This window comes from Cervus canadensis, chromosome 8 (genome assembly GCF_019320065.1).
Source record: "Cervus canadensis isolate Bull #8, Minnesota chromosome 8, ASM1932006v1, whole genome shotgun sequence".
In the NCBI taxonomy this organism is placed as follows: domain Eukaryota; kingdom Metazoa; phylum Chordata; class Mammalia; order Artiodactyla; family Cervidae; genus Cervus; species Cervus canadensis.
This window is the reverse complement of record NC_057393.1, coordinates 19,985,182-20,009,454: the sequence shown is the minus strand read 5'-3', so window position 1 is coordinate 20,009,454 and position 24,273 is coordinate 19,985,182. Positions and strand designations below refer to the sequence as shown.

Here is a 24,273-nt window from a genome sequence, read left to right as displayed (position 1 = left end):
TCAAACCTGGTAGAATTCTCCCCTGCCACCACAGCAAACCCTCTCATCATTTGTCCCCCCACTACCAGAATCCCAGAGGTGCCATCTTAGTGCCTTGCCCAGTATCACGGGGTATCAGAAGTAAAATAGCTCAAGAGTCCCTGCAGGGCCAACTCCTTTACAGTGCAAGAAATCGAGACATTTGATCAACCCAGAGGGGAAGTGAAACAAAGCAACGCAGCTAGCTATGGACACAGTCAATAACTTGTCTTTATAGGCAAAAACTAGAAACCACCCTCATTCCGCCACCATACACCTTAACAAAGTAAACACACTTTGTGCCCCTCGAGCTATCAACTAGTGCTTAAACATGAAGGGTCTGGGGAAGACAAAGTACATAATGTCTAACTGACCACACAGCCCAGAGTTTCTGTGGCCAACTCTGAAGAGTTATCTCACCCTCAGCCGTAGCAGTGACCCTTCATCTCTTAAGCTCCTGCAATGGGTCATTCTTAAGGGAAATGAAAGTTGTAATTCCATCATTCTGGAGAGAATGAATTATGGGGACGGGCACTTTCCTTTTCTCTCATTCAACAGCCAAATTAATAGAACCCCTAGGAACAGGGCTTTAGGAAACGGAAAAGTCTGTGAGCAATTATAATGTGAAATGAAAAGGTACATAGTGGCCCAAGAGCTTGGGCAGCTCTACGCTTCAGATATCACCTACCCTAATGTAGAACACGATGCCTTTTGCCAAGAACACACCTGGATCAGCTCTGTGCTTCTCATAGAATTAGCACACAGTAAATATCTGAGGATTGATTTGGTGGTGCTTGGTTGGTGTTTTCTCATTTTTCAGCTTATTCTTTTTTTTTAAATTCTTTTAAAGTGTTTAGGAAAGACACAAGTGGCCAGTGTTCAAAACAGCTGGGAGGAATGTTGGTGATAGAGGCTATCATCTGTATATTCTGAACTGGTTTCTAATACAGATTCTGTTACTTTTGTTCTGGGTTTAAGTAAGTCAGAAAAACATTACTGGACTTCCTACACTAGTCCCTCAAGATTCTCAAGTCACATCGGCTTCTGAAAGATACAGAGGAGAGTTGGAGCAACAAACAAACAAAAAAACAAAAAAACCAGTTTTAGCTTTATTTAAGCAATTAATTTTCAAATCAACTTAATTATGAAATAATCCCTCCTCCATTTAAAAAAATATCCATTAAAGTTCCACAAAATTCAGGTTCTTTGGGAAATATCCTGGGAACTAGTAACTGAGACCAATTTCTGAACTTTACTGGTGAAAAAACAGAGGTTCCAAGAGGGGCTGAAGTTCTTACACGTAGCTAGTGAGGAGAGCTAGGACTAGAACCCTACTTCCTGACTGTCTGGTCCAAACTGATCAACTACATCCAACAACAGGGCATTCCCTAATGTGGGTCCTGGGATGCCAGGCATCGTGGGTAGCCTTTGAGATAATAGGTAAAAAGAATGGGAACATTTTATTTTATAATAGGTCCTTTTAAGGGTAATTTGCTTGAAGATAGCAGTTGTTTTAGATGCTTTTAAAAATAGGTAATCATATCCTATTCTTTTGTTATCTCAGTTCTTGGGGTGCTTCCCCATTGCAGCCTGTGTTTGCCATAGGTTATATGTTAAAAGAATAAATGAAAGAATCTGCAGGAATCAGAAACAGAGAAAACAGGCAGATAGAGCAGGACAGATGAGAAAAAAGAGCCAGCAGTCACTGCTCAGTGGAAGACAGAGGTGCTCTGGCAGAGAAGGGAATGGAGACAGTTGCAGGTGATGGGAGAAAACTACAAAATGAAATTAACTTTTGATCAGGAAGCTTTGCTTTTACACAGTGACTCATAAAGCTAATTCGGAGCCTGGCCAAGCCAGGAGGTGAGGATGAGCACCAACTGCTGAGAACCTTTGTGAATCTGGATCAAGTTGGATTTATTGCACTGTTAAAATAAACGTGCAAGACATTTTTTTAAAGCCCTACAACAATAACAGATGAATAACACACAGGTCTTGCTCTCAACGAGGTGAAAGGCTAATGGGGAATAAGAGAGAGAGACTCAGATAAAATGCCAGGTAGAATGTGAGCAGTGTCTTTATAGGTGCAAAAAGCCCAAACTGTGAAGAATCAGGGGACTGGAAGATCATATCAAAACATACAGAACAGAGAGCAGTCCAAGTGGGTTCCAGTCGGTGGTGTGTGTGTATGTGTGGACTGGGAGTGGTGTGGACTGGAAAGTCTTCATGTCACAGCCAACGGGCCATGAACGCTGGGCTGAGGTGATGCTCCAAGTAGGTATCGGGGAGCCGGTGAAAAAGATTTTTGTTTTGTGTATGTTACAAATGATTCCCCGGCAGGGTTACTGGCAGAAAGAGGTAAGCCAGGAGAAAGAGCTTGCTGGTGGGGGAGGACGCAATTTGGTTCCAAAGAGGCTATGGACACCCTTGAGGTGTTGCACATCAGACAATCAGAAAATCTGCCTGCAGATCCTGGCTGAGTCCTCTCCTAAGAGCACAGAGACAGCAGACAAGTTCTGGTGGTTGTCTCAGGTAACAGGGAAGCTAGGGAGGATGTGAGGAAAAGACTAGCCAAAGAAAACCTAGATAGGAAGAAAAGATGCAGGAACAGCCACGGGGGGCTGAAGTTTCAATAACGAAATTGTAGCCATGGTTGAAGACCTCAACCTTGGAGCCGGAAACCTGTGAGGTTGAATCCCAGGAATCCTAGTAGTCACATTTAGCAAAGGGACTTCAAAGAGTTTTTGAGTCTGTTTTCTCATCTATGAAATGTGAGTGATTTCCACCTCAAAGGATTGAGAGCATTCACTAATATTCTTAGCGTGGGGTTTGCACACAGTAGGAGCCAAGGAGTGAGCAGGGGGCAGCGGGAGAAGGAATGAGAGAAGAGTATTCCCCTGAGGAGCATCGGGAAATTGAGGCCGGGACCCTCGGGAAGCCCAAAGCCTTTGCTTCAGCTGAGCTTGCTGACTGGCGTGGAAGGAGGATGGGTGCCCGCAGCCTGAGGCCTTGCCCTTCCGTCCTCGCTTCCCTCCAGCCGGGCCTCCCAGCAGCGCCCCCCACCCCCCAACTCCCCGCCCCCCCCTCACTCTCCCCGGCCACTCCCCCACCAGCCAGGCCCCAAAGCCTGATGCGCATGCGTCCTCCCGCGTCCTTGCCCAGCTTTCCACGTTTCACTTCCCTCCCTTTCCCTCCGCAGCGCCAGCTCCACCGCTACGATTGGCCAGAAGACCTCCTCGGATTGGCCAATAAACGGCGCCCAGTCGCCCCCGTGTTACTGGGTAGAACAAAACAAAAACAAACAGAGCGAGAGGGGCCAGAGAAGCTCGGAGGTAGCGACAGACGCTGAGGCGCGGGGTCTGGGCCGGCTGACCAGGGATCTGGGCGAGCAACAGCGGCGGCGACGGCGGCGGCCTGAGGGGTCAGTAGCGGCGGCCCGGCTCGCGCGCTCGGGAGGACTGCGCTGTCTCCCACAGCTCCTATCTCCTGAGAGGCAGCCGCTCGTTGGCGGCGGGCGGGGGGGCGGGGGGTCGTGGAGGCGGCGGCCGAGTCCTGGCCAGGCCGGCGGGGCCGGCGTCCGCCGCCTCCTCGGAGCTCGGCAGGCCCAGCCGCGTCCGCTCCAACGCCCTGGGCTGCGGAGAACCGGCCCCGGTGCCCTCCTCTGGCCCTGGCCCGGAGCTTGGCGGCGCGGGCCCGCCCCCTCTTGGATCCCCCTCCAGGCTTAGCCGGGAGCGCTGGGCTCTCGCCGTCGAGGGGCTCCTCGCCCCCCAGAAGGCCGACTTTTCATTTTCCTCTGAGGGTGGGCGTCGGGAGGCGGGTTTCTGGCCCGACTGAAATACTGTGAGGAGGGTTTGCGCCCTCCCCGCCCCGCTGGCCTCCTTGGGGTTTCGCTCTGAGGATGCGGCCAGGCGTTCCCAGACCCGCCCGGCCCACTGGAGCCCGGGCCCAGCCGCCCGCCCGCGTCCAGCACCCTGCGGGGGTCGGCCTGGCCTGGGGGCTGCAGGAGCCCGGGCCTGCGCTGCGGGGAAGCGGGCCGGGCTGCGGCGGGATGGGCTGCTGGGAGGCGGCCACGTGCCCGCCGCCCCGGCCCTGCGAGAACTTCGCGGCGCATCAGATTGGGTATAGGGGCGCTTGTTTAGTTTAAATGAAATCTTCCCGAGAAAACAAAGGCAGGGAGGGAGCCCCCTTTCTGTGAAGCGTGTGCTCTGCTGCGTTTGTCTATTTGATGCTGTGGTTTATGAGGGGAGTCTCTTTTGGTTTGTTTTATTTCCAAGAGCTTCAGAACTGCCTTCGGAAGTCAAAATCGCCTGTCTCCCCTGGCCCTAGTGAGAACTGACTGCGTAGCCAGCAGTTGTGAGATACTGACAGAGGAGTAAAATGACTAAAAATGCACCTTCCTCTGGGGGAAAAAAATGTCACCGCCTGTTTTTCCCTACATTTTCACTGTTTAATTAGACTTTTGGCATTCTTGCTAACGTAAGGCTTTTTAGGAACCCACCACTCACTTTTTAAGTTATCACTACAGATATGTTGTAAATTTACTTATTGGTATTTATGCCTTTGAGCTTTCCTGGCGGCTCAGTGGTGAAGAATCCGCCTGCCAATGCAGGAGATGCTGGTTCGATTCCTGGCTCCGGAAGGTCCCTTGGAGAAGGAAATGGCAACCCACTCCAGTATTCTTGCCTGGGAAATCCTGTGGACAGAGGAGCCTGGCAGTCTACAGTTCATGGGGTTGCAAAAGTTGGACACAACTTAGCGACTAAACTGCCACCACCATTTATGCCCTTAACTTTCCTTTTTTATAGGTTTATTAAGCTCCTTAATATCTTAGCAGGCGTCTTTGAATTTTATTTTGATTGTTTTTTCTGTTGTAGTAATGAGAAAAGAAAAATAGTTGCTTAAGAGTGTAAAAATAAATGACATTTTGCTATTTTCTCTCATTTTTGCATCATTGTGGTTGAATGCTTTTAGCTGATTTTAAGTGGCTAGTTAGCAGTGGTTGTAGCCCTGGAGTGAAGACAAGTACTTTTCTAGTTAACATATGGCCTAAACTTCAAAAAAATGTCGAAGTGGTTTATGAGGTATATTTCAGGAAATAGATTTTTGAGGGGAGGTAGGATGGAAAAGTGAGGCTCTTTTTGGGAATGTCTTGGAAATTGATGCTTCTGCTTGTATGTTTCTGTGAAACACAATGGATAAATGAAAACAGTGTTTAATGTTAGCCTTTAATTTTGTCTAACTTACAGTTTTATTGTAAATTTTGTAGTTTTGTGTGAAGAATGTGAAGTTTAGATTTTTTTTTTGCTTTATATTTTTCTTAAGTTTGGGGCAAAAATCTTACGGATTGTTAAGTAACTGGAAGCTCATTACTTTGAAGACAGTAAAAACATGGGACTTATCTTTGTCCTTCTGTAAATTCTTCTAAAACATCTGTGTTGTTTTCAAGTGTCCTGAGTTCTTGAATGTGTTAATCATTGCCAGAAGACCGAGACAGGGCTTTTTGTTGTTGTTGTTATAGTTATTTAATAAAAACAAACTTGATAAACTATAATCATTACCTGATAATGTTCTTTGTCCAACTGAGTGTCTTTTGTGTAATAATTTGGATATTATTTTTAGTGTTAGAAAAGCAGTATTTAAAAATTTGATATGACAGCAGAAGTCTGTGTTTTAATAAGCTTCTTTCTGGTAACTCTAAAGAAGAATCTTCCTGTGGGTTATTAAAATCTTGTATTGAGCTTGTGCACACGGAACTGGATTTAGAAGGTTAGGGTTCTAATCCTGGTTCTTCCAATGAGCACTTTCTCTGATTCTGTTAAGTTGTGTGAACAGTGGAGTTCCTACCTCAAGATTGTTTTCAGTGGTACATGAAATAACGCATGTAAAATTGTTTTTGAATTCTAAGGGGCTTTTAAAACATCAGTTATACTTTATTAGCTAAATTCTGCGGAAAGTGTCCTCTTGAAGATTATACTTATATCAAGATTGAAGAAGATTTTTAAAATGTAACTCTAGTTTAAAAATCTCACAGGCATATCATGTGACATTTTCTCTTTGCAAAACATGTGATTCATCTACTGAAATGAAATAGATTTGGCATTTTCAGCCATGGAGGACACTAATGTTTAGGTTTACGAACTGTTTGTTCATTTATCTTTATGTGTGTATTTCTAAGGTTCATTTTTTCCCCCTAAATCTGAAATTGGTAGGAGTTATGATACTGAAAGATATTTATGTAGAATCCATATGCCTGTTTCTTCTGAATAGAATGAGAGTGATTTCACCATTTTCTTAACTTCTGAAACATTATGGTAGCATCTCAGTAGCCTAAGGATTATGCCACATTAAGAAACTTGAAATTTTAGCATAAGGTATGTGTTCATTTTTGTTTCACAAAATAATACCCTTTTCTGAAGGAAAGGGCTGTAAAACTTACAAGATGTTAAAATGGTGTATGTTAAGAGATGTAAAAGTCAGTTTTTCCTTTGAGTTGCAGGAGGCGTATCATTTTTCTAAAATGACAACTAACAGTAGGTTATGTTACATGAAAACTAAATGCTTTTTTGTAATTAGTTTATTAGTCATTTTCTTTAATTTGTGCATTTTGTGTCTTTAAAAAGTCACTAGACTTCCCTGGTGACCCAGATGGTAAAGAGTCTGCCTGCAATGTGGGAGACCTGGTTTGATCGCTGGGTCAGGAAGATCCCCTGGAGAAGGAAATGGCAACCCACTCCAGTATCCTTGCCTGGAAAATCCCATGGACAGAGGAGCCTGGTGGGCACCAATCTATGGGGTTGTAAAGAGCTGGACACAACTGAGTGACTAACACACATATCTTTGAAAAAGGGCACACTGCTGGTGAAATGATTATAAATGACCTGAATGACATATCTAACTTATGTTACTTCTAAACAGATACTTAAGTACTCTAAATCATTATTTTAAAAATATTTCCAGAGAGATTCTAAAATTGTATTTGGTTACACTTTCTGGTGATAATTTTCATGAGAATGTATTTTGATAGTCTTTTTTCAAACAGTGAATTTTTATTGCTAAGTTAATTGTCTAAATAAAAGGTAACTGATTTCATCAACTAGGACCTTCCAGCATTAGTAATATTCAAACCATTTTGAAATAAGGGTCTAAAATATTGAGGTGCTAACATCATTGTCAGAGAAGGCAATGGCACCCCACTCCAGTACTCTTGCCTGGAAAATCCCATGGACGGAGGAGCCTGGTAGGCTGCAGTCCATGGGGTCATGAAGAGTCAGACATGACTGAGTGACTTCACTTTCACTTTTCACTTTTATACATTGGAGAAGGAAATGGCAACCCACTCCGGTGTTCTTGCTTGAAGAATCCTAGGGATGGGGTCGCACAGAGTCGGACACGACTGAAGTGACTTAGCAGTAATGTCATTGTGCTTACTCTTTTCTTAAATAGTTAAGATTTTTAAAAGGAGTGAGTTTTTTAGATTATAAAAATAATGCTCTCATTATAGAAAATACTAATTTAAAAAATTTCTTTGTAACAGTAATTATAGGTGCCTCGGTGATGAAATGGCAGATCTGCTTTCAGATATGTTTTAGTGTGAAAAATAAGATAATCTTGTCTTTTTTTTTTTTTTTTAGCCAAAACTGTGTTATTTGCATTTTAAAGTATTAGTTCCTATAGTTAGTTGGCAACAAACTTCAATATCTAGATGTAGCAGATTAATTATGAGCCCTGGTATTTTTAAAAAATTTGGAATGTGTATCTACTCTAACTTGAAATAAGCATGTTTAGCAAATATATCTTTTAATTCCAAGGTACAGGGGTGCTTTGCCACATCCAGAAATATGGACTTTTTTTTTCCTTTTTGGACACAGGTAAACTTATCAAGAAGATTGAAACCAAATGTTAATTAGGGGAAGTAAAGTGAACTCTTAAAAAAAGGAATTATGTGGTGCTTTTTTTTTAAACAGTCTGAGTAAGTAAATTAAACGGACCTTAATTATGTGAGTTTGGAAGATACTGAAGTTTTTTTTTCTTTTTTTCTTTTTAAAGAAATACATCCCAAAGGAAGAGTTCCATTTGGTAATTTAATCAGTGCAAGTGAAATTAAGGAACAATGGATGTAGAAAATGAGCAGATACTGAATGTAAACCCTACAGGTAAGTAATTATCTTGAATCTTGACTGTACTGTGAGAAAGTTTTAGGCCATTCCGAATTTTATGAAAACATCTTTACTTTAAAAACCATCTTAACTCGTGCTATAAGAAATCAGGTCATATTATTTTAAAAATCAAGTCAGTGATTCTTATTTTTATGAAATTCATCATATGTATTTTTCTGTGTGTCTTTTCACATTTCATACATTATTCTCCAGTATTTATAATAAACTCTATGGTGTAGATGGAAGAAGAATAGTGAACCTGATCATTACTATTTTCAGATGCGCTAGTTAGCAGTTTCTATAATATAAACTATTATTGGTATCATTGATATCTTTCCTAACTAATAATTTATTATAAATTAACTGTATTTTCCCCAATTTTCCTGATGCTTCAGTAGTACATTATTGTGTGTAAAAATGATTTTGTAGGATAGATGTCCAAAATAACTTTCAATCACTTAAAATGTGTCTATACCTTTCAGGATAATCTTTGTAGAGAGCTAATTAGGATTATGAAATATTCTCAGTAGCGAGAACTTTTCATGTTGGTACATTTTAGGTAATTCTTTGCTTTATGATTAATACTGAAAAAAAACTCCATGTAATTGAATGTTTAGCATATTTCATTTTTTAATATTACAGCTTCATTTTTTAATGATTTTGGTTCACTGTTGTATCCAGTTCTTTGATCTGAATTCACACTTTGAAGTTGAAGCTTCTTTGCTATTTTAAGTGTGCTAGAAAATTACTGATGAAAAAAATTACTACAATAATTAATGATTATTTTGGTGCCACTATATACAATAGCTCTATGAATACTTGTTTTTTAGGATTATAAATGAGTCTTATGTCCCTGCTTCGTTCAGGTGGGAATGGTAATGATAAAATTTAAGAATATATTTCACAGGTGGATAATTGTTTCTTCTCTGTACTGTCTAGTATGATAGCCAGTAGCCACATATGACCACTCAGCTCTTAAACTGTGTCGTATCAGAATTGAGATGTATTGTAGGTGTAAAACTTTTTCTATTGGTTACATGTTGAAATGATAAAATGAATCTATCACATTAAATAAAATATATTAAAATAAATTTCAATTGTTCCTTTTTAGTTTTTAATAGGAGTATTAGGAAATTTAAAATTACATCTTTGACTTACATTATTTATTAGATACCACAGCTCTAAGTTTTATACTGTTTTCTAATTGTAACAAGTTCTGTTTCTAACCTTGTTCTTGGTGTCTCTGCTCAGTTCATCCTTAAATACTTCACTGCTTGGATGAGCCTTAGACAGTCTCTCGCAGTCAATTTAACCTGTAACAGTCCATGTTAGACAGACTAGTATATTAATTCCAGCTTTTGCTTTCACCAGCTATGTTACTTTGGGGAAGTAGGTTATGTGCTTTGACCTTCAGTTTCTTCATATGTAAAGCTGGAATTGTAAATAACCCACTTTAAAGGTTTATTACTGGGATTAAGTGAGATACTGTGCATATGTGTCATGCCCATAGCACGTATTATGTGTGTCACAAATGAAAATGTGCTTATATTGTTAAATATAATAACATAATTCAGTGGACTAGTAATTGAAAGTGTGATTGTCTGGTACTGTGGTGTAATGTATGTTGGGTTGGTTATTGAGATGTTAGAGAATTCAGAAAGAAGGATTTAGTACACAGTAGAAAATGACTTTGAAGTCACCACATTCTGTACTCTGCTGCTGCTAAGTCGCTTCAGTCGTGTCCGACTCTTTGCGACCCCATAGACGACAGCCCACCAGGCTCCCCCGTCCCTGGGATTCTCCAGGCAAGAACAGTGGAGTGGGTTGCCATTTCCTTCTCCAATTCTGTACTCAATGTTTTTTTTATCTTTTAAACTTGGGTTTTCTTAAAGTCAGATCAGTAGTGGTTCAGTTCAGTCACTCAGTTGTGTCCTACTCTTTGTGACCCCATTTTAAAACCAGCTTGAACATCTGGAAGTTCACGATACTGCTGAAGCCTGGCTTGGAGAATTTTGAGCATTACTTTACTAGCGTGTGAGATGAGTGCAGTTGTGTGGTAGTTTGAGCATTCTTTGGCGTTGTTTTTCTTTGGGATTGGAATGAAAACTGACCTTTTCCAGTCCTGTGGCCACTGCTGAATTTTCCAAATTTGCTGGCATATTGAGTGTAGCACTTTCACAGCATCATCTTTTAGGATTTGAGATAGCTCAACTGGAATTCCATCACCTCCACTAGCTTTGTTTGTAGTGATGCTTTCTAAGGCCCATTTGACTTCACATTCCAGGATGTCTGGCTCTAGGTGAGTGATCACACCATTGTGATTATCTGGGTCATGAAGATCTTTTTTGTACAGTTCTTCTGTGTATTCTTGCCACCTCTTCTTAATATCTTCTGCTTCTGTTAGGTCCATACCATTTCTGTCCTTTATTGAGCCCATCTTTGCATGAAATGTTCCCTTGGTATCTCTAATTTTCTTTAAGAGATCTCTAGTCTTTCCCATTCTATTGTTTTCCTCTGTTTCTTTGCATTGATCGCTGAGGAAGGCTTTCTTATCTCTCATTGCTATTCTTTGTAACTCTGCATTCAAATAGGTGTATCTTTCCTTTTCTCTTTTGCTTTTTGCTTCTCTTCTTTTCATAGCTATTTGTAAGGCCTCCTCAGACAACCATTTTGCTTTTTTGCATTTCTTTTTCTTGGTTATGGAACCCCAAAACTTAGGTAAGTATATAGCAAAATATAAAAGAGCAATAAAAGAGCAATTGATATAAAAATGGGTTAAAGTGATAATACCTAATATATAAAATATACCTAGATGTATCTACTGCTCAAGATACATAAATGTATATTTGAAAGGATACTAAAATAGTTGAAGAAACTCGAGTGTAGGAAATAATGATTAAATTGAATAGTACTCTGAGGGACATTTTATTTATTTATTTTTTTCCATTTATTTTTATTAGTTGGAGGCTAATTACGTTACAATACTGTAGTGGTTTTTGCCATACATTGACATGAATCAGCCATGGATTTACATGTATTCCCCATCCCTATCCCCCTTCCCACCTCCCTCTCCACCCGACCCCTCTGGGTTTCCCAGTGTATCAGCCCTGAGCACTTGTCTCATGCATCCAACCTGGGCTGGTGATCTGTTTCACCCTTGATAATATACATATTTCAATTCTGTTCTCTCTAAACATCCCACCCTCGCCTTCTCCCACGGAGTCCAAAAGTCTGTTCTGTACATCTGTGTCTCTTTTTCTGTTCTGCATATAGGGTTATCGTTACCATCTTTCTAAATTCCATATATATGCGTTAGTATACTGTATTTATCTTTGTCTTTCTGGCTTACTTTGTAAAATGGGCTCCAGTTTCATCCATCTCATTAGAACTGATTCAAATGAATTCTTTTTAAATGGCCGAGTAATATTCCATGGTGTATATGTACCACAGCTTCCTTATCCATTCGTCTGCTGATGGACATCTAGGTTGCTTCCATGTCCTGGCTGTTATAAACAGTGCTGCGATGAACATAGGGGTGCACGTGTCTCTTTCAGATCTGGTTTCCTCTGAGGGACATTTTAATGCATTGTTACACTTCTAAGAGAGGCCTTTATTTTCTGGTTGAGTTTGGTGGCTCACCTTAATTGTTGAATAATGAAAGCAATACGTTAGAGATAGGTGTTTAATGTTTGCTTTGGTCATCCATTCTTATGTGAAACACCATCTAGCTTGTCTGATCTCTGATCTTTCCTTCTCCTTCCTCTTACTCTTTTTTCTTCTTTGTATTCCCTCATTCCGTTTCTTTAGCTGTCACCACTTTGTTGCACTCTAGCTTTATATTTTCTATAGTTAACAGTCATCTAAGATTCAAATGTGAGTTTGAATCTTGTCCGCAGTCCTTTTCAGGTATGTAACTTTTCTATGAAACATCTTTCAGGAAAATGAGGATAAAAAGCTTCATTGTAGAACTTTGTTTGAATTAGAGACCATGTAGGTAAAGTGCTTGTGACCTGCTATGTAGTAGGTACAATACTGATGGTAATGATAGAAGTATACAACTACTATGGCTATTGCTACTTCTGCTACTAATAGTCTTAGTAGTTTAGGTCTGGTGGTTATGATGATGTCCCAAACTGACCCTCCTAGCACTGGCTTCCTTTCCTAGTCTAAACTTTTGAAATACCTTTTTTTTTGTTTGAAAGCCCTTTATTTTGTCTTTAAAAGTGTTAACCTTTTTATTTATCTCAGAGTTATTACCCTTGCTCTTTTCAGTTAGTTCGTGACTGAATACAGCAACATTTTCTTAGCTGGTCTCTCATTTGACACTTTCTATTTTTTTCTAATATATTCAGTATTCTTCTTCAAACTAATTATGCCATGTCTACCTATGATATCAAATCTAAGCTCTGACCATTTGAATGTGGGAGTGGTCAGCAGCTATTCCAGTGATTGGGACAGGATCAAAAAGGATCTAACATTACAAGGTGTAATGAGTTTACACTTGATTTCGACCCACTAGGAATACCTTCAAAGGGTTATCAGTGGGAGAAGATCAGTCTCTATGCAGTTTGGAGAATGGTTGGAGGATTCAGGGCAGGAGACTATTTATGAGACTGCTCAAGTAGTTTGGTGCTTCTTAATGTTTTTGTTTTGTGGTTACCACAGGGTTTGTGCCTGTTATACTTTTTTTCAAGAATTGTAAAGATTTTAACACACCTGTGGTTCTCTTTATATGTTGATTTTAAAAATGTTTAGTTTCTACATATTACCTTAGACATTTGAAAGCCCGTGCATATAGATTTGACACATCTTAGTTACACTTGCGGAGAAGGCAATGGCACCCCACTCCGGTACTCTTGCCTGGAAAATCCTGTGGATGGAGGAGCCTGGTAGGCTGTGGTCCATGGGGTCGCTAAGAGTTGGACATGGCTGAGCGACTTCACTTTCACTTTTCACGCATTGGAGAAGGAAATGGCAACCCACTCCAGTGTTCTCGCCTGGAGAATCCCAGGGATGGGGGAGCCTGGTGGGCTGCCGTCTGTGGGGTTGCACAGAGTTGGACACGACTGAAGTGACTTAGCAGTAGCAGTTACACTTGGGAATTTCCTAAGACATTTGAGCAAGCTTCCAGGAGTTGGTGATGGACAGGGAGGCCTGGCGTGCTGCAGTTCATGGGGTCTCAAAGAGTTGGATGCAACTGAACTGAAGACATTTGAAGGGCTTTCCAGGTGGCACTAGTGGTAAAGAAGCTGCCTGTCAATACAGGAGACAGTGCAGGAGACGTAAGAGACACAGGCTCGATCCTTGGTTTGGGAAGATCTCCTGGAGAAGGAAATGGCAACCCACTCCAGTATTCTTGCCTGGAGAATCCCATAGACAGAGGAGTCTGGCAGGCTACAGTCCCTTGGGTCACAAAGAGTTGGACATGACTGAGGCAACCTAGCACACACAAGCCCTTTGAAAAGGGATTTGGCTCTGAGTTGAGTTAGCCATAATGAGCAAAACTCAGGCCCAGGGGTAATTCACTAGCTTTCTGACCCTTGAAAAGGTTTCAGAGTGAAGCCAATTGTTTCCATGTCATTTGATCCCCATTGACATTAGAGTAGATAGGATACCCTGCTAGGTGCTGCAGTTACAAAAACATACAGTATAGACATGGTTCCTCTTTTGAGCCTTATGAGTTATTTGGAAAAGCACGACTGGTATATAAAAAGAAATAAAGTGATTTCATGAGGTGGTAAGTGAGCAGTATGTGAGTGTTACTGTGCCTAAAGTTGTTAGAAAAGTTTTCATGGAGGAAGTAAGACTTGAGCTGTATATCCTAAAAGACTGGTAACTGGAAAAAGCAGAGAGGCTGGCATTTTGAACAGAAGACCATTGGGAACTGCAAATGCATTGCTGTCTTTCAGGGGATAATGTGCAAATCTTATATAGGCTAGAAGATATTCAGAGAGTGGTAAGTAAATGTGAGTCAGGTTTGGAGAAATGAATTAGAACTTTGAGACAATGGCTTTGAAAGCAGTGATGAATCAGCAGTTTGGCTCAATAATCACAAATGATCACTTATTTGCCTAATGCCTTTCAAGCTCTTCGGATTAGTAGCATTTTCTAAGTGTCCATAATTAATCATGAGATATTTGGCAAGTTATTTAAATACTCTTATCCTTAGTTTTCTTGTCTGTATAAATGATGGAATAAATAGCTCTCAAGCTTGTGGTTAAATGACAAAATGCCCAGCCTAGTGCTTGGTAAATAATAGGCATTCTGTAAAAGTTTATCTACCTTCTCTCAAGATCCTTAGTCTTTTCTATCTCCAACTGCTTGACTGTCTTAGCTCATAAAAGTTTCAAAGGTTTTATGTTTGTGTTTATATTAACACAGGTTTTATGATGTAAACATGCGAGATAACACACTTTCTGTAAACATTGTTCATTAATAGTCAATGCCTTAGTTTACTTTCCATGATACTGTGAATAAAATCCTGGTTCAGTTCAGTTCAGCTCAGTCAGTCAGTTGTGTCCAGCTCTTTGCAGCCCCATGGACTGCAGCATGCCAGGCTTCCCTATTCTTTACTATCTCCCAGATCTTTCTCAAACTCATGTCTGTTGAGTCGGTGATGCCATCTAACTATCTCGTCCTCTGTTGTCCGCTTCTCCTCCTGCCTTCAGTCTTTCCCAGCATCAGGGTCTTTTCCAGTGAGAAGGCTCTTCTCAGCAGGTGGCCAGAGTATTGGAGCTTCAGCTTCAGCATCTAGTCCTTCCAATGAATATTCAGGACTGATTTCCCTTAGGATTGACTGGTTTGACCTGCTTGCAGTTCAAGGGCTCTCAAGAGTCTTCTCCAACACCACAGTTTAAAAGCATCAATTCTTCGGCACTCAGCCTTCTATATATCCAACTCACAGCTATACGTGACTACTGGAAAAGCCATAGCTTTGACTAGACAGACCTTTGTCAGCAAAGCAATGTCTCTGCTCTTTAATACACTGTCTACGTTTGTCAAGAAGCTTTTGTTCAAAGGAGCAAACATCTTTTAATTTTATGGCTTAGTCAGTGTCCACAGTGATTTTGGAGCCCAAGAAAATAAAGTCTCCCTGTCACTGTTTCCATTGTTTCCCCATGTGTTTGCCATGAAGTGATGAGACTGGATGCCATGAGATTAGTTTTTTTGAATGTTGAGTTTTAAGCCAGCTTTCTAGTTCCTCTTTGCCTTTTGCCATAAGGGTGGCATCACCTGCATATCTGAGGTTATTGATATTTCTCCCGGCAGTCTTGATTCCAGCTTGTGCCTGGCATTTCACATGATGTTAAATAAGCAGGGTGATAATATACAACCTTGATGTACTCCTTCTCCAATTTTGAGCCAGTCCATTTTCCATGTCCAGTTCTAACTGTTGGTTAGTTGTCATTTATTAGATTGAGCCTGTGAAATTGCCAATATGTGACTGTTAGATATAAAAATGATAATTTCATGTGATTAAACCTAATCTAACTTATGACTATAGCTGGTATAGAGTAGACAGTTAAAATGCATACTTAGATTTTTTTTTTCCCCTTTATTTTGTTTTTAAGATCCAGATAATTTAAGTGACTCTCTCTTTTCTGGTGATGAAGAAAATGCTGGGACTGAGGAAATAAAGAATGAGATAAATGGAAATTGGATTTCGGCATCTTCCATTAATGAAGCTAGGATTAATGCCAGGGCGAAAAGGCGGCTGCGGAAAAACTCATCCCGGGACTCCGGCAGAGGCGATTCCGTCAGTGATAATGGAAGTGAAGGCCTTAGATGTGGAGTAACTGCACCAACCAGTCCAAAGGGAAGGTTGCTGGATAGGCGATCCAGATCTGGGAAAGGACGGGGATTACCAAAGAAAGGTTGGTATATATCATATGCAAAGAAATAAAAGGAAGAGATGCTTTCTGATTCTTGTACAACAATTTCTTGTTCTAAGAATGAGAGGAATTTAAACAAGGATGATGTAAGGCTTTATGGTTTGTATGCGTTTTTACATAGTAATAATCCAGTGATTACCCCAAAAAGTTGAGCCTTTTCGCTTGTTTAGGTTTAGCTTTCTTAAGCAGAACTTTCTCATATTTCCAGCAAAATACACACCAGTGTTTTTCACAGTTATGAATTATGCATGTATTCTTTAATTCTGCTTGAAAGAAGTAGGGTCAGAAATTCATCATACCTATTATCTAATGAATCTAATTAATTATGTCTGTTGTTAAGAATACATGATAAATACAATTTGAGTGGTAATATCAGGGTCAGAATTTTAATAATTTTATAGTTCTGGTTCTAAGTTCTTTTTAGTTCTATTTATTTTGGGTACTGATATTGTTTTACTGCTGTATCTCCAGGGCGTGGAGTAGTGACTCGCAAGGGTAGGTACTTACATAATTGTTGAGTTGAGGGGTCTTGTTAGCCTCTGTGTAGAATTTTGATGCAGTTTGGAGATTTCACTAGCTTCTGAATGTGGAAGCATCAAATTATGGCCTAGGATTATTGTAAAGTTTTTGTGCCTTGTCAAAAATTGTTTTTCTTGTTGAATGACTCTGCAACCATTGGCTGGATCAGAATGAAACCTAACTACTAGATTTGTTTTTGCTCTGGTGGTAATAATTATACTCTGTATGTAAATACCCCAACCCCACCATGGGTGATAAAGTTCTTTTAAAATATTGCAATATATTGAGCCTTATAAAAACATTTCAGTAAGTTTATTTAGTAAAGCAGCTTTGAAAGTTGGAATTGTTAAACTTCTGCTGATCTATTTGTTGGTAGAAAAATAGAAATGATCAGTTCAGTTAATGCTTAAATAGAAATCAGTTATTTGTAATATATTTCTGGCTGTAAAGTATTTGTTTCTGGTGGGCTCAGGGTTGCAGTCAGACACGACTGAACACACACATACATATCTAAAGAGAATTTGACTTTAAAACATTTGATGGTGGTCACTAATACTTCTTTGTTGAATAATTTCTCCCTTGTTGAGTTTTCTATGCCATCTCTTAACTGAATCAGCGTATTTCTTTTTGTTGCTTCCAAGAAGTGTCAGAATTTAGAGCCCAGTTGTTATCAGCTGCCTTGAGGTTACCACTACAGCTATTTTTCTGTTTTTTTTTTTTTTTTTTTTTTTTTTTTTTTTTTTTTTTTTTTTTTTTTTTTTATGGTTTGTTTTTTACTTTTATTTTAAAGCGTCTGCCTTTTTAGTTTTAACTTTGTGAGCTATTTCAACTTGGTTTTTTGGAACTAGGTTATAAATATATCTAATCATTACTGAAAAAGCAGTGATCTGAATAAAAAGTTTACTGTGTAATTCTCAACTGGCAAAAAAAATTAGCATAAAAATTAAAATACAGTTTTTTAGCTGCCACTTAATTAACACCTCAACATCTAGAACTATTTCAGATTTCAATTAAAATTTATGAACTGTGGACATTATGCTGTTTCCTTTCTGAATTCTAAACTTTTTCAGGTGGTGCCGGAGGCAAAGGTGTCTGGGGCACACCTGGACAAGTATATGATGTGGAGGAGGTAGATGTGAAAGATCCTAACTACGATGATGACCAGGTATAAGTGTGATACTTTTTGTGATATGTATTTAAAATACTTAAACTTTTTTGACCTCATGTTTGTAGCATACTCATATATTGATTAAATCATGTATTCTATATCTGTACATGTATATCTATATCTGTATATATATAATTTTATTTATAATATGTGATTATCTGCATGATTATATAATATGTGTATAATGTGTATGCGTGTACACATGTCATACCCATTTGTATATATATCTAAATCATATGTATATTCAGTACTTTCAGACTATTAGGTTAATTTTGAATTAGAAAATCAAGTTAACTGAGTAATGTATGTGTAATTTTTACTTGGTTTTTTAATTTAATATTTGGACAGGGAAATATTTCTAAGAGAACATGAAAAAAAATGTGTTAAAACCAGTACTATAAAATCTTTGCTAAATATTCTGATTTTAATGTATAAACTTGAAATTATTTGTTGTTAGATGAAGCCAGTCACATTTTGCAGGCAAACACTTCAGGACTTTTTTTGCAGAGGACAGGGATAGATTATTGGACTTCTTATTTGTTTTGAAATTTCAGTTGAATAGTGCTTTTTCTTAGAGATTTTCTGGAGTCATGAAGGCTTTTATTTTGTAGTACTAATCATAAAGGCTTTGGTTCCTGCTGGTTTTTTTTTTTTAATGACATTTTAATGAAAATACTGGATATGATAGGAAGCCATCTTAAAGTATTTTGGTCACTGAAGTATTATTGGTTTTGTGGGAGAGAAAAAATAAACAGAAACTATGGGGGATCAGAAGCAAGTCATATATTTGCTGTGGTTAGTGGTTCTGATCTATATTTTGATTTATTATATTCAGATTTTATAAAAGAACAGTGACATAGATTTCTATTTTTATATTATGTAAGTGATCAAAGCATGTAGCATGTTTTTTTCTTGTCCCAAATAGGTATTACTAAGCAGTTGTAGTACAGAATTATGAAACAATTTCAGTTTATATGAATATTTTGTTCTTTAATTTATAACACTCTGCCTCGTCCCTTTCCAGGAGAACTGTGTTTATGAAACTGTAGTTTTGCCTTTGGATGAAATGGCATTTGAAAAGACTCTGACACCAATTATACAGGAATATTTTGAGCATGGAGATACTAATGAAGTTGCGGTAGGTTTAAAGTTGCAAGTGTAACTTTTTTAATACAGGAGAACAAACACAAAAAGCAAAACATCATATCCAGGATGATTTTGGATCACTGGAAAAGACTAAGCATTTTTTTATACATAAATGAAGTTTTAACTTCATTTTGGAATAAAATTTTATTTACCATTCTTAACCTATTTGGGATCTGATGAGGACTATGTGCCATTTCCTTCTCTGAAAAACGGTACAGCACAATATTTTAATAATTGTAACATTTCCATAATTGATAGTATTTAAAATATAACTTTAACAATTTCAAGGCGTTTATGGACCTTCTAAAACCTCCTCAGGGATATCAGTTAAAATACTTCAGTTTCACTTTCTTTGATATTCATTTCAATGCTTAGGATTAGAATAAAATTTATCCTTGTACTCTGTCCAAAAATGAACACAAATGTAAATAAAGATAGAAATCAAGAGAACAAACGTGTTTTTGAAGCATAATTTGCATGAGGACATTTGCTGTGTTATGAATTGTTCATAAAGTAAATCTCGAAGGGTAAAATAAAATTATTTCTCTCATTTAGTAGTTTAGTATTATTGACTTAAAGTAATAAAATTGTATCTCTGTAGAAGACTTGTAATTTAGATTCTTTTAATTCAGACTGTGCTTTCTTAGTTTGTCTCATAATAGGAGGTTTGATAGCTTTGCATTTTTGTAGGATTTGAATATAAAAACAAATATTTGATCAGTGGATACCATGTGGAGGTATTTATAATGGTGATTCCTGCCTTTTTGAAGCTCAGTCAAGTGAAGGAAATGATACATGCACGGATTATTAAAATATAATATGAAACATTCTGTTATAGAGGAAAAGTTTACCAAAGTCCCATGAGGGTAGAGACTTGACATACTGTTACCTCCCTAGCATGGGACCAGCAGTGTACTCAGTTTATTAACTGAGTAGTACTGTGAGGCGAGTGTTACGGAAGCCTAAGATGGAGGCTGCTAGATTATCCTGAACCACCTGAGGATGCTTAGGAGTTTGCCAGGCTAAGATGGTTGAAGCGGGTTTTCCAGGAAGGAGTAGTCCTAGAAGGAGTTTTCCAGGAAGGAGTATCATGTTTAAAGTCAATGAGTTGATCAAGTGCAGACCAGGAAGATGAAATGGAGTGGGGAGAGACTATTAACAAGGACACCAGTTAGGTCACTTAGAGTAAGTATCAGTAACTAACTCTGAGTTACTAAGTATCAGTAACTAACTCTGAGTAACCTAACTGGTGTCTTTCTAATTAGTCATCACTCTATGTAACTGAGTTACAACTTAGCTTCTTTGGTCATACTGCCTATATTCTACTTCCTACTTGGTCACTCCTCTGGGAATCTTCAGCAAATACTTCATTTTTCTGTGCTTTGGAAATATCTCCCTCAAAGAGTTGTTGTTTTGCATTAAGTAATGAAAACTTATTCCCCAAAATATGACTGTTTCTCTGATTATTTTGAAACAAGGAGAGAGGAAATATGGATAAAGTTTTGATTTTTTTCCCAAAATAAAATTAAACTATAGGCAGTGACGTATTTTTTTTTTTTTTTGAGTAGGAAATGCTAAGAGATTTAAATCTTGGAGAAATGAAAAGTGGAGTACCAGTGTTGGCAGTGTCCTTAGCGTTGGAGGGAAAAGCCAGTCACAGAGAAATGACATCTAAGCTTCTTTCTGATCTTTGTGGGACAGTAATGAGCACAAATGATGTAGAAAAATCATTTGATAAATTGTTGAAAGACCTACCTGAATTAGCACTGGATACTCCTAGAGCACCGCAGGTTTGTAAAATTCTTCTTTGTGTTCATTCTTCTTTTTGTTCATTCTCTGTCTGCTTTGCTTACAATTATAGAACTCTAATACCTGCTCCTAGGAAATTTTATTAGACCTAAGAGGGAAAAACTGGCCCATATTCCCTATCACACGATAGTGCTCTAATATTTTAGTGTAATTTTCCCTAGCTCTTTCCACTCCCCGAGTGTAGTTCTTATCACATTATAATTTTATATCCTACTTTCTCCACCATGGTCTCTGTAGTTTTTTGGTCATATTTTTTTTGCTATCTGTATATTCTTTATTACATGTAGTTGAACTGTTTCATGACCTAGGATCTTTTAAAAATGTAGATTGTTATAATTGAGGATTGAGTTTGCTTCACTAATGTTATGAAAATAATCATAAATAAGATTGTTCCCTTTTATAGCTTTGTAGGGAGATAATTAGAAAATTCATGACTTATGTATGCTTTTGTTCAGATTCTGTCCTCAAAGCCTTTTACTTTTATTAGATTTAATACATGCTGACACTATAATATGACTTTCTGGTTTGAAATTGAAAACGTGTGAAATCGTTGCTATTTACCTGACCAAAGTTTTAAAGCAAGGTAGGAGCACTTTACTTAAACATTAATTTAGGACTAGAGTATAGGTAGGTTAACCTAAATGCTATTTCTGTTGTTTTTCCTGTGACAGACAGTAAGTCAGTCTGTGTTAGTATTGAACTGTGATTCAAACATGAACTTTTTTTTTTATACCAGTACCAATACTTAAGAAACTGTACACAATAGTCATTATAGAAATTTTGAAAAATAAGGAAAAGCCAGAAGAAAGAAAGGCGAGCAAAAATAGCCACTGTTAACTGTTAGCATTTTGGTATTAAATCTTCCATTCTACTTTTTGTGGATATATGTCAGTGTACAATATTTATATATCCTTACCTTTTTTGTTTTAATAAGAGGTGGAATCATGGTGTATATGCTACTTTGTAAACTTGATTTTTCTTACGCTCATAAAAATGCGGTAAACATATTTGTCCATATAGTGTACCTATCTTACATATATACCGTTTAACCACACGATTATTGTTAGACACTCAGTTTCCAGTGTTATTTCATAAATGATGCTGTGAACATACTTTCAGGTAAATATTTACACACTTTTACCCCCTCAGATAAACTCTTTTATTCAAACAGGTGTTTGAGAGACCACAGTCCAAGTTTTTTCCCCCCAGAAGAGTGGTTTCTCTTGACTAATGTTAAGTCATTAACTTAGCAAATATTTTTGATCATGTATGCTATGCCTCAGGCAGTGTGCAAGTTTGGGGATTCAGTAGTGAGGAAAACAGATGTTTTGTGCCTCACAGCACTTAAATTGAAGGTTAAGATGTGGGGAGTGTATGCTAAGCATAATTAGTAGGTGCTAAATGATGTTTTCTGAATATTCCAGCATGTCTTAGGTATTGACTGTGTAGTTCAACCAGTCTTCATCATTTATGTGTTTAGAAACTGTGTCCTATAAAGGTTTTAGATTTTTTATATGGCTCTTTTTTTTTCTTTATTATAGTTGGTGGGCCAGTTTATTGCTAGAGCTGTTGGAGATGGAATATTATGTAATACCTATATTGATAGTTACAAAGGAACTGTAGATTGTGTACAAGCTAGGTAAGTAAATTAATTTTTCTACTTATAACTTTCAAAATAGGGGAAAATTCTGCAGGATTCTGTTGAAATGACACTTAAATTAATCAGAAATTGTGGATATGTGTCATTTATGTGTAATTAAAATTGAGAGTTTCTTGCTACAGTAGAACAGAAAGACAGTATTATAATGCAGAAGTTCTGCATTATATATTTCTGCAAATATATTATATGCAGAGTTTTAGCTAAACTATTACCTACCTTTATGTCAAGCCACTTTTCTTTCTGCCTCAATTTCCTTATTTATAAAATGAAAGGCTAGGACTTAGAATGTTCTTTAAGGTCCCTTCAGGTTTTAATATTCTGTAATTATTTAATCTTCTAATAAGATGGACAACATTAACAAAAGAGTGTATTTTCAATTTTATATTTACTTGCTATGGAAATCTTAGGAAAAAATGTTTCTCACTTTTGTTCTTTAGCATAACTATAAGCTAAATGTGTTATTTGGGAATTATGCTCTATAATTTTTCATAACTTCCTAGAACTTAGGTTTTCATAGGTATAGATACTAATTTTCTGGAACTATTTCAGGTCACAGTGTAATAGTTGCCTTGGTGGGAAAGTATGAATATATACAAAAGTTCATTTTAGGTGAAATGTTTCTTCTCAGTGTAGATCAATTATTTTGTAATAACATTAGAGTTCTGTTGACTGGGAAATGGAAATAAGTGTGTGAAAGACTATTAATATGAGAAGCAAGCTTTCCCCCCCCCCAGCTTTTTATTTTGAAAAATAGTATTTTAAGAGATTCTTAACTTCAGGTTGCTTTTATGTTATAATGCAAAAGCTTTTAGTGTATATAGGCCTACCCCCTCTTCCCTGAACTTTATCCATAATTTGGTGAATCTCAAGCATGTTCATATGTCAAAATTAACTGTTTTTTATTTGTTTTTGTAGAGCTGCTCTGGACAAGGCTACTGTGCTCCTGAGTATGTCTAAAGGTGGAAAGCGCAAAGACAGTGTTTGGGGCTCTGGAGGTGGGCAGCAGTCTGTTAATCACCTGGTTAAAGAGGTAACTATAGGGTATTGTCTTTAATTTATATGTATTCTTTAGGGAAATAAACATGCCCTCTAGCTGGTGTTTTGTGGACAAAAATTAAGTTCAGTCTTGCAAGTGAAAAACTGAATAATCCTTATATATATGGTTTTATGCCCTTTTGCTATAAATTATACCATGATCATATAATCATTAAATTTTTACCATTTCCCTGACTTAAAAATAAGACTGCGTTAAGTTAAAGTGACTTTCGTGAAGAAAGCTATGAAGGAACCTTAGCAGAATACCTGAAGTTTTTTTTCTTGGTATTTAAAAACTTTCAAGTTTTGAAGTAAGAGTTTCTGTATTGTAGTTAATCACTAAATGTCCATTTTTATAACCGCAGTTTGAAACTGGATGGTCTCAGATTATGTTATGCATTATGAACACTAGAGTAGATCAGAGTGGTAGAATTTTTATAAGGAAGTTCACTACCTGTGAGAGTTGAACCATAAAGGTGGCTGAGCACTGAAGAATTGATGCTTTTGAACTGTGGTGTTGAAGAAGACTCTTGAGAGTCCCTTGGACTGCACCGAGATCAAACCAGTCAATCCTAAAGGAAATCAACCCTGAATATTCATTGGAAGGACTGAAGCTGAGGCTCCAGTACTTTGGTCACCTGATGTGAAGAGCCGACTCATTAAAAAAGACCCTGATGCTGGGAAAGATTGAAGGCAGGAGGATCGAAGGCAGGAGAAGAAAGGCATGAGAGAGGACAAGGTGGTTGGAAGGCATCACTGACTCAAGGGACATGAGTTTGAGCAAGCTCTGGGAGATAGTGAAGGACAGGGAAGCCTGGCGTGCTGCAGTCCATGGAGTCGCAAAGAGTCAGACATGACTAAGTGACTGAA

General features: G+C 38.2%; 1 protein-coding gene across 2 annotated transcripts in view; it reads left to right on the top strand.

Moving 5' to 3' along the window:
* Window positions 1-3,285: 3,285 nt before the first annotated feature.
* Window positions 3,286-24,273, top strand: part of PDCD4 (programmed cell death 4) — a 27,437-nt gene continuing 6,449 nt past the window's right edge. Inside the window, exons 1-8 of one of the 2 annotated variants that reach the window (XM_043475452.1) lie at window positions 3,286-3,439; window positions 8,065-8,171; window positions 15,788-16,048; window positions 17,656-17,750; window positions 18,778-18,891; window positions 20,468-20,689; window positions 22,250-22,347; window positions 23,284-23,398. In XM_043475452.1, the coding sequence (XP_043331387.1) occupies window positions 8,129-8,171; window positions 15,788-16,048; window positions 17,656-17,750; window positions 18,778-18,891; window positions 20,468-20,689; window positions 22,250-22,347; window positions 23,284-23,398 (948 nt within the window). In that variant the 5' untranslated portion in view covers window positions 3,286-3,439; window positions 8,065-8,128. Of the gene's footprint in view, window positions 3,440-8,064; window positions 8,172-15,745; window positions 16,049-17,655; window positions 17,751-18,777; window positions 18,892-20,467; window positions 20,690-22,249; window positions 22,348-23,283; window positions 23,399-24,273 lie in introns of both variants that reach the window. The other variant, XM_043475451.1, reaches the window with a different exon arrangement.